The 12,181-nt window shown below is 41.7% G+C and overlaps 1 protein-coding gene and 1 long non-coding RNA gene across 2 annotated transcripts in view; one reads left to right on the forward strand and one right to left on the reverse strand.

Moving 5' to 3' along the window:
- Positions 1-3,882: 3,882 nt before the first annotated feature.
- LOC147579072 (uncharacterized) lies at positions 3,883-5,942 on the reverse strand. The gene is made up of 2 exons (XR_015253517.1): positions 5,783-5,942; positions 3,883-5,083 (listed from the first exon to the last, which is right to left on the reverse strand). It is a non-coding gene; the product is annotated as an uncharacterized LOC147579072 (long non-coding RNA).
- Positions 5,943-6,015: 73 nt separating this feature from the next.
- The window catches only part of GNS (glucosamine (N-acetyl)-6-sulfatase), a 56,653-nt gene continuing 50,487 nt past the window's right edge, over positions 6,016-12,181 (forward strand). Inside the window, exons 1-2 of the mRNA XM_025926702.2 lie at positions 6,016-6,382; positions 12,033-12,092. Coding sequence (XP_025782487.1) covers positions 6,194-6,382; positions 12,033-12,092 — 249 coding nt within the window. The 5' untranslated portion in view covers positions 6,016-6,193. The remainder of the gene's footprint in view (positions 6,383-12,032; positions 12,093-12,181) is intronic.

Here is a 12,181-nt window from a genome sequence, read left to right on the forward strand (position 1 = left end):
AGCAAATGACATTGCTTTCAATTGTATCAAATGAAAATGAAGTTACTAAAAGTATACATTTTGATAGCCTAAGAAATGAATTTGCAGGAAAGCCAGAAAAATCATATTAGCAGTCAAGGTATCACGTTAATGTTATTTATAGGATATATAAATTATACTGCCAAAAATATTAATTGCAGTTTGTAAGATTATGGTGTTACTCAAGTATCACTAGAACCCCCACTGCATCTTGTTAGTAAATACAAGATTTTTTTTATAAAGTTTATTCAAGACAGAGAGAGAACATGTGCTCATGTGAGCGGGAATGGGGCAGAGAGAGGGAGACAGAGAGACAGAGAGTCCCAAGGAGGCCTCTTGCTGTCAATGGGGAGCCCAACGTGGGGCTCAAACCCACGAACTATGAGATCATGACCTGAACTGAAATCAAGAGTCAGGCACTTCACTAACTGAGCCACCCAGGTGCCCCAGTAATACAGTATTTTTAAAATGAAAGGCTTTATCCTTTATTACATTTCGTGGCACTTTTTTTCTGCATTACTTCACCCTGGGCCCCACAGATTACAACGTAGCCAGCCCTGTCTGCTGTAGCGTGCTTTTCTGCTCCAGGCCCCACTCAAAGCTGGCAGCCTTCCACGTCACTCAGCGTCACACAGTATACAGCTGAGGCAGTATGCATAGGTAGAATAGGTTGCATACAGAATACAGAAAGGTAGAATGAGCACTGGGCTTCCTTCTTTGTAATAACAAAAGCAAGATGCAGCAATTTGTTTTTGCCTCGGAGACCATGACCCGGATACACCCCTGGACCCCTACAATCCTTTACTGAAGGGACAAGTCCCCGAATTTTCATAGGGTCCGTCACCCACTCCCGAGAGCACATGCGTCATATCAAAGATTGCAGCCTGTTAGCTGCCTCTTGTTCACCCTGCCTGATCAGTATGTCATGGGTGCAGCGGACAGATACGATATTCTGCAGGGTGCCCAGGCGGTCTAGATCTGCTTCGACTACGACATATCGTTATAAGAGGAGTTTTAAAATCCCGGACCTGTTCATTACTTCATCTGTGTCATTTATTACGTTTCCGTTGACTGATTTTTCCCTGGTTATCAGTCACATTTTCCTATTTGGGATCCTGTGTAGTAATTTTTTTTTTTTTAATTACTGGATGCAGGACATTATGAATTTCATATTGTTGAGTATCTGGATTTCGCAGTTTTCTTTTCAAGTGTGTGTGTCCTTCTTCTGGCAGGCAAGTTACGGTTCTTGCAGATCAGCTTCACATTTTGAGACTTGTATTTAACCTTTGTCATTGCAGGTGTACAATACTTTTCACTCATGGTAATTTAGCCCCACTACTAAGGTATGACTTTTTTGCGTTCTCTACTGAATACTCCCAGTGATCAAGGAAGACTCTTCTGGCTAGTTGCATCTCAGATATTTCCACTGAGAATTCTTACATGTTTTTGGTTATTCGTTGCCTTATCTTATGATGCCTTCCACCCTACACATTCACATCTTAGTGTCCAACAAAACCTCAAAAGGGTATCTGTGCAGATTGATGGAGCTTTTCCTTCTCTTTGGAACTCTGCCCCACAACTTCCAAGTACCTCATCCTCCCCCAAACTTCATCTCTGTCCCCTCAACTCATCTTCTTTCTACATGGAACGCTCTCTCTGGCTCCCGGGTTCAGAATGTGCCTCCAAGTTGAAAGCGGTCAATTGATTCCTTTTCACACAGGGATCAGAGTCCTGCACTGCCAGTTGTCCGTTGTGCAAAAATATACATCTTGTCCTGTTTTCTGGTTGTTTATAGCAAGAAGGTTAGTCCAGCCCTATTACTCCATCACGGTCCGAGATGGAGATCTTAAGGTTGTCAAATATGTAAGTGAAAGATATTTTTACTTCAAAGGCCAAGATAAAAAGTAGTGTTGTCATAATGGAAGTTTCATGCGAACTTTTCAAGTAATAGCTGGGTTTAATCCATTTTTGCTTAAGGTCTAGGAAAAAATGATAACATTTTAAAAAGTGACTTATTGGGGCACCTTGGTGGCTCAGTCGGTTAAGCGTCTGACTTCAGCTCAGGTCATGATCTCACGGTCTGTGAGTTCAAGCTCCGCATCGGGCTCCGTGCTGACAGCTCAGAGCCTGAAGCCTGCTTCGGATTCTGTGTCTCCTCTCTCTCTGTTCCTCCCCCGCTCACATTCTGTGCATCTCTCTCTCTCTTTCAAAAATAAACATTAAAAAATAAATAAAAAGTGACTTATTTTACCAAGACAATTTATGACAAATTAATTTAAATGATGGGGAAATGTCTTAAAGAGTGGTAAGTCAAATATATAACCAGACACCAAATAATAACATTATACATTCTATTCTGGATGTGACAAACTGATCAGTTGTTAATTATTGTGGATTACTCCTCTAATAGGAACTCCTATTAGCAATTTTTAACTTTTTCACCCAACCGAAAACATTTATCTGACTTTATTCAACAAGGTGAAAAACGATTTGAGCCATTTCAACCTGCAGTTGGGCATTTACAGTCACATGTCAGCACAGCTATTACGATGATTGGAACAAAGGGCTGCGTGCTCTTTAAAAACCACTGCAGCACATGAGCCATGCACAAATCATTACCTTGATTTTGTTAGAGGCAAGGCTGCCCTCAAAGCATCTGAGGTTAACTACTTCAAGAATCTGAGACTGTTGTGTATCTTATTTTCAGGTTCGACTACTATATGGAATCTTTTTTTCTTGATCTTTTAAACATATATGCCAAGTTGGATTTTTCCTTAAAGCATCTAACTATAATGAAATGGTCTGCCCATTATAAAAGTGTTCAAGCCTTGCAACACAGGCTCAAAGAAAATTTAAGGACTCTAAAATATATTTTCAATGACTCAAAAGACAACCCAAAACACAAATGAGATGTAAGAACTTATTCAACAGTTGATAAAACCCAAATATAACATTTTTAACTACAATTTAGAAAGACACTTTGGAACATTTCAATTAGAGATGTGATAAATTTCAAACTCCTGATGTGGATGTATATAGTGGGCACCTTCTCAGGTCATTCGTAAATTTATTTTACTAAAGTACTGATAGAAAATTGAGGGTAGGGGCGCCTGGGTGGCGCAGTCGGTTGGGCGTCCGACTTCAGCCAGGTCACGATCTCGCGGTCCGTGAGTTCGAGCCCCGCGTCAGGCTCTGGGCTGATGGCTCGGAGCCTGGAGCCTGTTTCCGATTCTGTGTCTCCCTCTCTCTCTGCCCCTCCCCCGTTCACGCTCTGTCTCTCTCTGTCCCAAAAATAAATAAACGTTGAAAAAAAAAATTTTAAAGAAAATTGAGGGTAAAAAAATTAATAAATATGAAATTAAAGTGGTAAAGATGAGTGAGAAAATCAAAAGAAATTATCTTGACATTGAGAAGTAAATAGTAATAATTTTTTTCAGATAACAAAGACAGTAATTGTCTAAAATGAAGAGATAAATTGCAAATGAAAGTAATAAACAGGCCCCTGAACTTTTTTGATAATCAATTTGTGAAGAAAACCATATAAGCTCATTAAAAATATTTAAATTTCTGATTTGACCTCAAGTTGACATAAATGAAGACAACATAAACTCGTAATACATGATTACAATAAGTGTGTGTGAGCGTGTATGTGTGTGTATAACCAACAATGAACTGTGAGGATGAAAAAAAATTCTTCTGAACTATCAGTAATAAAAATCAAATACTGATCAACTATACCAGAGAAAAGACTAAATTATCTTCCTATTCTCTCTATAGAATATTACAAAGCCACCATCATATAAAAGATGATTGAAGGGTACATAGCCATAAAATGTAGGGGAAAAAAACATAGAGAGATGTATCTGGTAGTTCACTAATAAAAATATTTTTTATTGTGAGTGTGAGCCCTGCATCAGGCTCTGTGCTGACAGCTCAGAGCCTGGAGCCTGCTTCGGATTCTGAGTGTCCGTGTCTCCCTCTCTCTCAAAAATAAATAAACATCAAAAAAATTTAATAAAAAATACTGTTTTAAAATTTTGCATTTGTAATTTGCAATACTTCTCAACTTTTAAAAATTGATAATACTGGTATTTCTTTCTTAGCCTAAAAAAATATTCACTTTGTACCTAATTTTGTATTTGTAACTATTATTCTTTTTAAGGAGCCACCCTTGCCAACTTGTATACATATAAGCTTCATGCCCCACAAAATCTGATTTGTTCCTGTTATCATCATCTCTCCACCTAATTGACCTTTATCCATTCTTGTCCTCTTCTAATCTGTACACCATGCCACAGCATAAAGGATCTTCTAAAATTCACATATTTTTTCTCCCCTATTCTTCCAGTGATTTCCCATTAGCTTTAGATGAAGACCAAAATCCTTAACATAGGATCTGGGTCCTGTCTACCTCTCCCTCTCCTTCTCTCCCTCTGCTCCAACTATACTGGCATCTTTTAGTTCTTTGAATGCACCACCTCAGGACCTTTGCACATACTGTACTGTGCCTAGGAGACATTCTACCACCGAACCATTCCATTAACAAGTCATCTCCTATTTAAACTTCACATGGACACTGGAAGTTTACTTCCTTAGCCTATCATAAATTCGGTCAGCCCCCCACCTCCTTAAATGCTCATTGCACTTTTTACTTTTCCTTCACAAAACGTCTCCTTATTTGTAATCATACACTTCTGTGATTATTAGATTGTATATCTCTCTGCAACTAGATTGCAAGTTCCAGATGCCTAGCATTTGGAATAAAGTTGGCACCTAATTGTAAAGTCTCTACCATCATACTTTATAATCTAGCCTTGAAATAAGAACAGTGATATAATCTTACAATTTGGGGCATGGAAGCAGGTTCTTTTTTTGTGCCAGAAGTCTTCCTGGAAGTCTTTGATTTCCTAGGAGTTATTCCACCAGCTTGCAAAATGAGCCCAGCTTGAGGCTGTTACCCAGTACCATGGCCATCTGGGAACTACTCTGACCAGATTCCCAGCATAATTTTTCTTGCAGTGGAACTTTACTTCACTTTGTAAAGATTCTCTTGCCTTCTGTAAATCTATTTAAAAAAAAAAAAAAAGGCAACACTTCCTTTTGCATAAATCTTATAGTTGTACATGTGACATTTCGATGTATTTCCACAATTATTTTTACCTCACAATAGGATAGTACTTAGAGAAAATACACTTTGTTAGGAGCCAGGAGGTACTAGTTGTTGTTCTGAATTGGAAATAAGCCTTGACCCTTCACCCTGCCAGGGATAATTCTGTTTTTATGGACTTCAACAGAGAGTTGAGATAAAGCTGTTCTAGAGCTACCACAGAAATATTTATAGTCCTAGTTTCATGGAATTTGTTCCCCCAAACATTATTTAATGTGGTTGGGTGACTGTTTCAGGGGTTTTGTTTTTGTTCAATATGCATATCCTCCAACAACCTCTAAGACGGCTTTCAAAAATTCACCGAAGACTATTAGGGTAAATATTAAAAAATTCACCAAGGAACATCAGGCTGTCAGGATATCTCTAAATCGTTTGCTTGTTTGAAATTATGTTATCAGCCGAGGCTTGAAATTAAGAATGCTAATCTGGTATCCAGCTCCAAATTTAGTAGGTGGGTGGTAGAGAAAATTAGAAATGATTAACTGTAAGGCCATCAGTGAGTGTGGACTCGGAGATTAAATATGACAGAGCCGACTTCGCCCACCAGCTGATCTTACTATGCGGTAGGTACATTTCTCCCTTCTCTTAATCGCTTACTGTGAGCTGATTCTCTCCTCCATTCCATCTTATCTTCTCTCCATTTTAAACTTTACACCAACCATTAAGCTTCACGTCCCCCGAGAACCCAACCTCAGCCTGAGAATGAAGCAAGTCCAGGTCCGGCTCTCGGACCTTTTTTTCGCCCACTTCCGGTTTCCGGCCGGGTGGTCCGTCCTCCCTCCCCTTCCGCCCGCAGTCCGACCCTATCGCTCTTCACGTGATTGCTCGGTGTGCTCCGCCTCCAGTCCCCGGCTCACGTGATCGTGCTAGGGGAGAAAACGCCTGACCCCAGCCCCGGGGCCTTTCCCGTGCAATCCCTTTCTTCCTGCAGGTCCTTCTCCTCTAGCTTTTCAGACACCTGCGCCTCCCTCCACTCGGTCCCGGGGCCGCCCCGGCGCTGTGTCCGCCATGTGGCTCCTGCCTCTGGCCCCAACTGGGCCCCGGCGGGACAACCCCCGTCACCTGCCTTCCTGCAGCCCAGCGCTGCTGCTGCTGCTGGGCAGCTGCCTGGGGGTCTCTGGGGTGGCGGCGGGTTCTCGGAGGCCCAATGTGGTGCTGCTCCTCACCGACGACCAGGACGAAGTGCTCGGCGGCATGGTAACTCTTCTATTTCTGCCCCGCCCCTCCATCTCCCGGGCTGACCCCCAGTTTCCTTGCCCTCTTTCGCCGTCCCCACCCCAATTCCCTCAGCTGGCAGCTTTTCCCCCCGGGAGAGGTTCGCTTTTGCCGCGCCGGACCCCTTACGGAAGTTCAGGGTTTGCAGGACTCTATTTCCTCTTTCTCCCGCGTCTCTGTCTCGCGTCTGTTTGAGTAGACACCTGCACGCACCATACGGAGCTTCTAGTCTGGACCTTAGTGCTGCGGAGCTCGCGTTTACAGCTCAAAATGAACATGTGGACGCCAGTTAGGGATGGGCTGAGCCACCGAGGAGCAGGTGCTGGCTAAAAGCACGCAAACTTTTATTGCTCTTCTTTTGGTTCGAAGGATCAGAGGTCAAGTCCAGCCCTAGGTCCTTCCTCTGTGAAGGACCTAGGCCACCTCTGAATTTGTCCCTGTGTACAATGTCTGTGCCTGATATTTATTTGTAAAATCAATGCCGAGATGAACTAATCCGGTAGGTAGGTTGTCAACTACTCAGGGAGCCTTTTGCCTCGCAACAATCAAGAAAATTCAATTAGCCTGATTGAACACCTGGCTGCTGCATTGGCTACTGCTGTCCGTGTTCCATTTTAAATGTTTTGTCATGAGACTTCGTTCTTGCCCGGAGTTCATTTTGCTTCTGTATCTTAGAGATCTGGAATTTACGACCTTCAGGAGCACTCAGCCAGCCCCCTAGTCATGGAGGCCCCAGAGAGTGGCTTTCCCAAGGCGCTTAAGTAGTTGAAACCCTCAGTGCTCTGATCCTGGGTATGGCTTTTTTTTTTTTTTTAAAGGTCTGCTTTATTTTTTTCTTCCTTTCAGTTCTCTTGTTGCTTTCAGCTTAATGTTGAGACTATGAAAACACTTCAGGCAAGAGGTTCCTAATTTACACTGTGTGAGAATTCCCTACCTCACTGTCCTGCAGCTGACTGCAACCCATGAGTGAGTTGTGAAATCAGTTTAGTGAGTAGCTAACAGCATTTTTACTTTCCTGTGGAATAAAGTAGAATAGAAAATGTTGGTGTGGCACATGGGGCAAAGTATACAATCTATATGTATATTAAAGGGTTATGGATTAAGATGTTATTTCTTACTCAGGGGCTGTGTCCACAGCTATGAGACTCTTTTCTAGTTGATGTTTAAGATGCTTGCATTTTGACTCCATGCTTCTTCCTGCCACATATGCCTCGTTGCCTTTTGGTTTCCACTCAGCCGCATTGACATTGAAGAGTCTTGACTTAAATGCTCTCCTGGAATTTACTTTGTTCTTTCCATTTCAACCACTGCTCTTACCCTTCTCACAAAATTCCCTTGAGGTATTTTGTCTAGGGGGCACCTGGGTGGCTCCGTTGGTTAAGCGTCCAAGTCTTGATTTTGGGTCAGGTCATGATGTCACGTTTCCTGAGATCCAGCCCCAACATTGGGCTCTGCACTATCATTACCAAGCCTGCTTTGGATTCTCTTTCTCCCTCTCTCTCTGCCCTTCTTGTGCACACTCTTGAGCGTGCACGCTCTCTCTAAGTAAGTAAACATTAAAAAAAAATTTTTTTTTAATGTTTTGTCTAGAAAAAGCAAGCCATCTCTATAAAAAATTAGTAATAGCATAGTGACTAAAACAATTAAAAGGTCAAGCTTTCATATCTCTGGTGAAAACAAAACTTTATCACTAAAATGTAAGGAGTTCAGAATTGTCTTAGTTCTTAGGGACCACAGATGTGGTCTGTATATATTTGAGTTCTTTTTTCCCTAGCGTGTTGTGTTTGCTTCTCTAAACCAGTAGCAGATTCTTTTTTATAGGCGTTTGTACTAGAGAGACGAGCCAAAATGGAGTGGAGGGCACAAGTCAAATTTAATGCTTCCAACTCTCTGGAGTATTCTGGCTTCTCTTTTAGCCTTTTTCAGAATATTCTACCACTAGTTGTTAAAGAGGACTTGAAGGGAAAGCACTAAGACAATAACTGTTTGAAAACCTCCTGGAGCCAGTTAAGAGTGTGAAGTATTAAACTTGTGCTTCAGTCATTACAGGAGTCCTCTGCTGTAGGTATTATCCTTTCCTTAAATAAGAGGAGACTAATACTGAGAGGGGGTTAAGTAACTTGGCCAAAGTTCACATAGCTAATAAGGGGCAAAATCTGGTGTCTTACGATCTCAGAGCCCCGTTTTTTTCCTATTCTAGAACAGTGTGGTAATAGTGACTTACCAGATGCCATTCCACGTGTCCACATCAGCATAGACACTTCTACCACAGATCAGAGATTCTTTAGATGATACTGAGGGGCACCGGTGGGGTCACAGAAATCCTTAATTTACACGTAAAAGTCTGTGTATTATCTTTTATGGAGACAGTGAAGTCTCTGACTCAAAAAAGATTGTGAATTGCGGCCACAGTTGGCAAAATAAACAGCTAGTCCACCAGACTAGCTCAGGTCAAAGGATTATATAGCATTTGTGTGATTGTTGTTTCATGTAGAATCTTTTAGTCATCTTTGAAATAGCCTTTTCTGCACCATCTTTCACATTTCACTGTATTTGTTTACAGGTGTCATCTGCAGGACTTTGGGGCTTTTGCTTTGGGAACAGTTCCTATTTCTTGATTTTGCTTGAATGTTGTTATGGTGTGATGGACCCAGTGTGCTTCACAGAGGCACAGGTTGCTCTTTTGTAAAATCATTCGCTCTGGAAAAAGTGACACTTGGTCGGAATTTCAAGGAAACGAGGGAAGGACTCATGATGAAATGTAGGAGAAGATGGCATCACGTGTTTGCTTTATTTAAACGAAAGAGGTCTTTAAAAGTGGTTGTTGGGGCGCCTGGGTGGCGCAGTCGGTTAAGTGTCCGACTTCGGCCAGGTCACGATCTCGCGGTCCGTGAGTTCGAGCCCCGCGTCGGGCTCTGGGCTGATGGCTCAGAGCCTGGAGCCTGTTTCTGATTCTGTGTCTCCCTCTCTCTCTGCCCCTCCCCCGTTCATGCTCTGTCTCTCTCTGTCCCAAAAATAAATAAACGTTGAAAAAAAAATTTTTTTTTAAAAAAAGTGGTTGTTAAAAGAAAAATTAGCCATAGATTTTTCTTAGAATTGTTAAAACTTTAGTTCAGAGCAGTTACACACAGGAACCAAGAAAGTAAATGACTCCTTAGGATTTTTATGGAAGGGGTTTGCTTTGGATGAGTTAAAGTATAACACATCTACCTATATTCAGGTATAAGATTGGCTGCTACTTAAACAGTACTGTACATCCTTTACCTGACCAGCCTTGCAGCTGTCTTTTCTTACATCTTAAGGCTCCATTTTAGTATTCAGATTAGCATGGACACACATCTTCAATACAGTGGGGTTTCTTATCTAGGATTTATTTGGGGCATCTGGGTGGCTTAGTCGGTTAAGCGTCCAACTCTTGATTTCAGCTCAGGTCGTGATCTCACAGTTTGTGAGTTTGAGCCCGGCATGGGGCTCTGTGGTGACCGTGCAGAGCCTGCTTGGGATTCTCTCTCAGTCTCTCTGCTCCTCCCCTGCTTACACTGTCTCTTTCAAAAATAAATAAGTGAACTTTAAAAAAAATAAAAGGATTTGTTTGATGAAGCATAGATGATGGTTATCACCACACTGGTGTTAACAGTATAAAAATTATGGTCCTTAATGTAAATGTCTTCCAATAGAATCTGTGTTCCTGTGCAGCCTTGCATCATCTGCTGGCTCCTGCCTGATGCTTTGACCTTGTCTAACACCACAGTCTCCTTTACTTGCTGTGCTACTTCTGCCATATTCGCCTTCTTTCTATTCCTCACATGTGCCTCTTTCCTTTTCTGGCAGCCCTCGTACTTCCTATTCACTCAGCCTGAAAACACCTTCTCCTGGATCTTTGCCTGGCTGACCTCCTTGTCATGTGATGCTAAGCACCAAAGTTACCTGCTGAGAGAGGCTTCTCCTGACCACCCATCTAAAGTAGTTTCCCCCTTTCCTCCCACCAGCTGTAAGCACATCATCCTGGTTTACTCTGCTTGTAGTGCTTTTCACTGCCTGAAATGATTATTTACCTGTTAGTTTAAGTCTCCAAGAATACAAAGGTCATGAGGGCAAGGACCTTCTGTCTTTGATCCATCATTGCCTAGATCAGTGCCTGACACACTGATGAATTATTAAGTGTTGAATAAGTAGGCTATAATCACACAGTGTAGGGGCATGTGGGTGGCTCAGTTGGCTAAGCATCTGGTTCAATTTCAGCTCAGGTTATGATCTTAGGAATGTGAGGTTGAGCCCTGCGTCGGGCTCTGTGCTGGGCATGGAGCCTGCTTGGGATTCTCTCTCTACCTCTGCCCCTCCACCACACGCACTCTCTCTCAAAAACAAAAAAATCACACAGTATAGTCTTACTATAAATCAGATACTCTTCAGGAGCTTTGTGTGTTGACCAGTTTGAGGATTAAGTCCCATATAATCAACTCACGTAGTCCTTTTCCCCACTTACACTTTGTATTCTCATTTCCCCTCCCTGTGTCGTCATAACTCAGATTTTTCATCACACCAGGGTTTCAGTCAGCCCAGTATTCTTTACCTAAAGATAACCACCCAGTGATGTTTTGTGGGAGATCATAGCCAGTGACATTGCCTCTGAAGGTTAGCGAAGACCTTGTATATTTGTAGCATTTCCTGGGAACCTATTATGGATCTACTCATGAAATTATGAAAGGTCTTCTTGAATAAGTTAGAATTCTCATCCTTTCGAGTTTATGGGTCCCTTATATCTTTTACTATCTATAGAAATCAGTGGGAGAGAGTGATTTATATAGTATTGTAAACAAGACCCTTGTTAACATATATTTATTTTTAAGGAATTATTGCACAATAAGATATACTTGAACTGCACGGAATATGGTCGCGTATTTAAAAAGTACTTCAATAACACTGTGAGCTGATTCATATAATACAACTAAACTGAGCCTCTTTTTGTCTGGAATCTGAATATTGTTAGTGTTCCTTTTATTTGTATTTAAGTGACCTTCATACTTTTATCCTCACTCTAGGATTTGAGATTAATTGTTCTACTATTTGCCACCTAGTTCAAGTCCTTACCTGAGGTGGTGATTGGTCTAGTGCACAGGGTTCTGAGCTTATATCTGAAAAGCATGATTTAGGCTCCACTACTGAATGTGTGATATTTGAGTCCTCTTCTGGGCGTCAGGGCTTTATCTGGCCTTGAGAATCTGTTATTTCTGTTTTAAAGGGTGGAAGGCTCCTTTCATATCCTATCCCACAGCCTGCTTCTAAAGATGAATTAATGGAGATCTGCCCTATCTATCTTGTAAGGGGGCTGGTGACGAATGACAGCACCAAAATTTCATCACATTGAAATCAGCATTGCTGGAATAATGCTGTCAGCTGTGAACGTTCCCTTCCTGCAAGCATTATGACCCCTCTGAACTTTTGCACGGGACATAACTGACTGTAACCAAACCTGTTTGGTTCATCTCAAGAATCACACAGGACTCTTGGTGGTTTCTTAGTGTCTGATGGAGCTGATAATTGCGAGTAAGATGCAAAAACCATGAGTTTTGGTCTGTGTGTTTTCGTTTATTGGAGGAGATGGTTTAACAGATAATTATTTACTTTGCAGACACCACTAAAAAAAACCAAGGCTCTCATTGGAGAAATGGGGATGACCTTCTCCAGTGCTGTAAGTTTTGAATTTAATTTTGTGAGACTTCCTGTTCATGTTCTAGGAGGAAACCCTCTCTTTCGGGTAATCTAGTGTAATCTATGTGG

Source organism: Puma concolor, chromosome B4 (assembly GCF_028749965.1).
Source record: "Puma concolor isolate L17-30 chromosome B4, mPumCon1.1.hap2, whole genome shotgun sequence".
Taxonomy (NCBI): domain Eukaryota; kingdom Metazoa; phylum Chordata; class Mammalia; order Carnivora; family Felidae; genus Puma; species Puma concolor.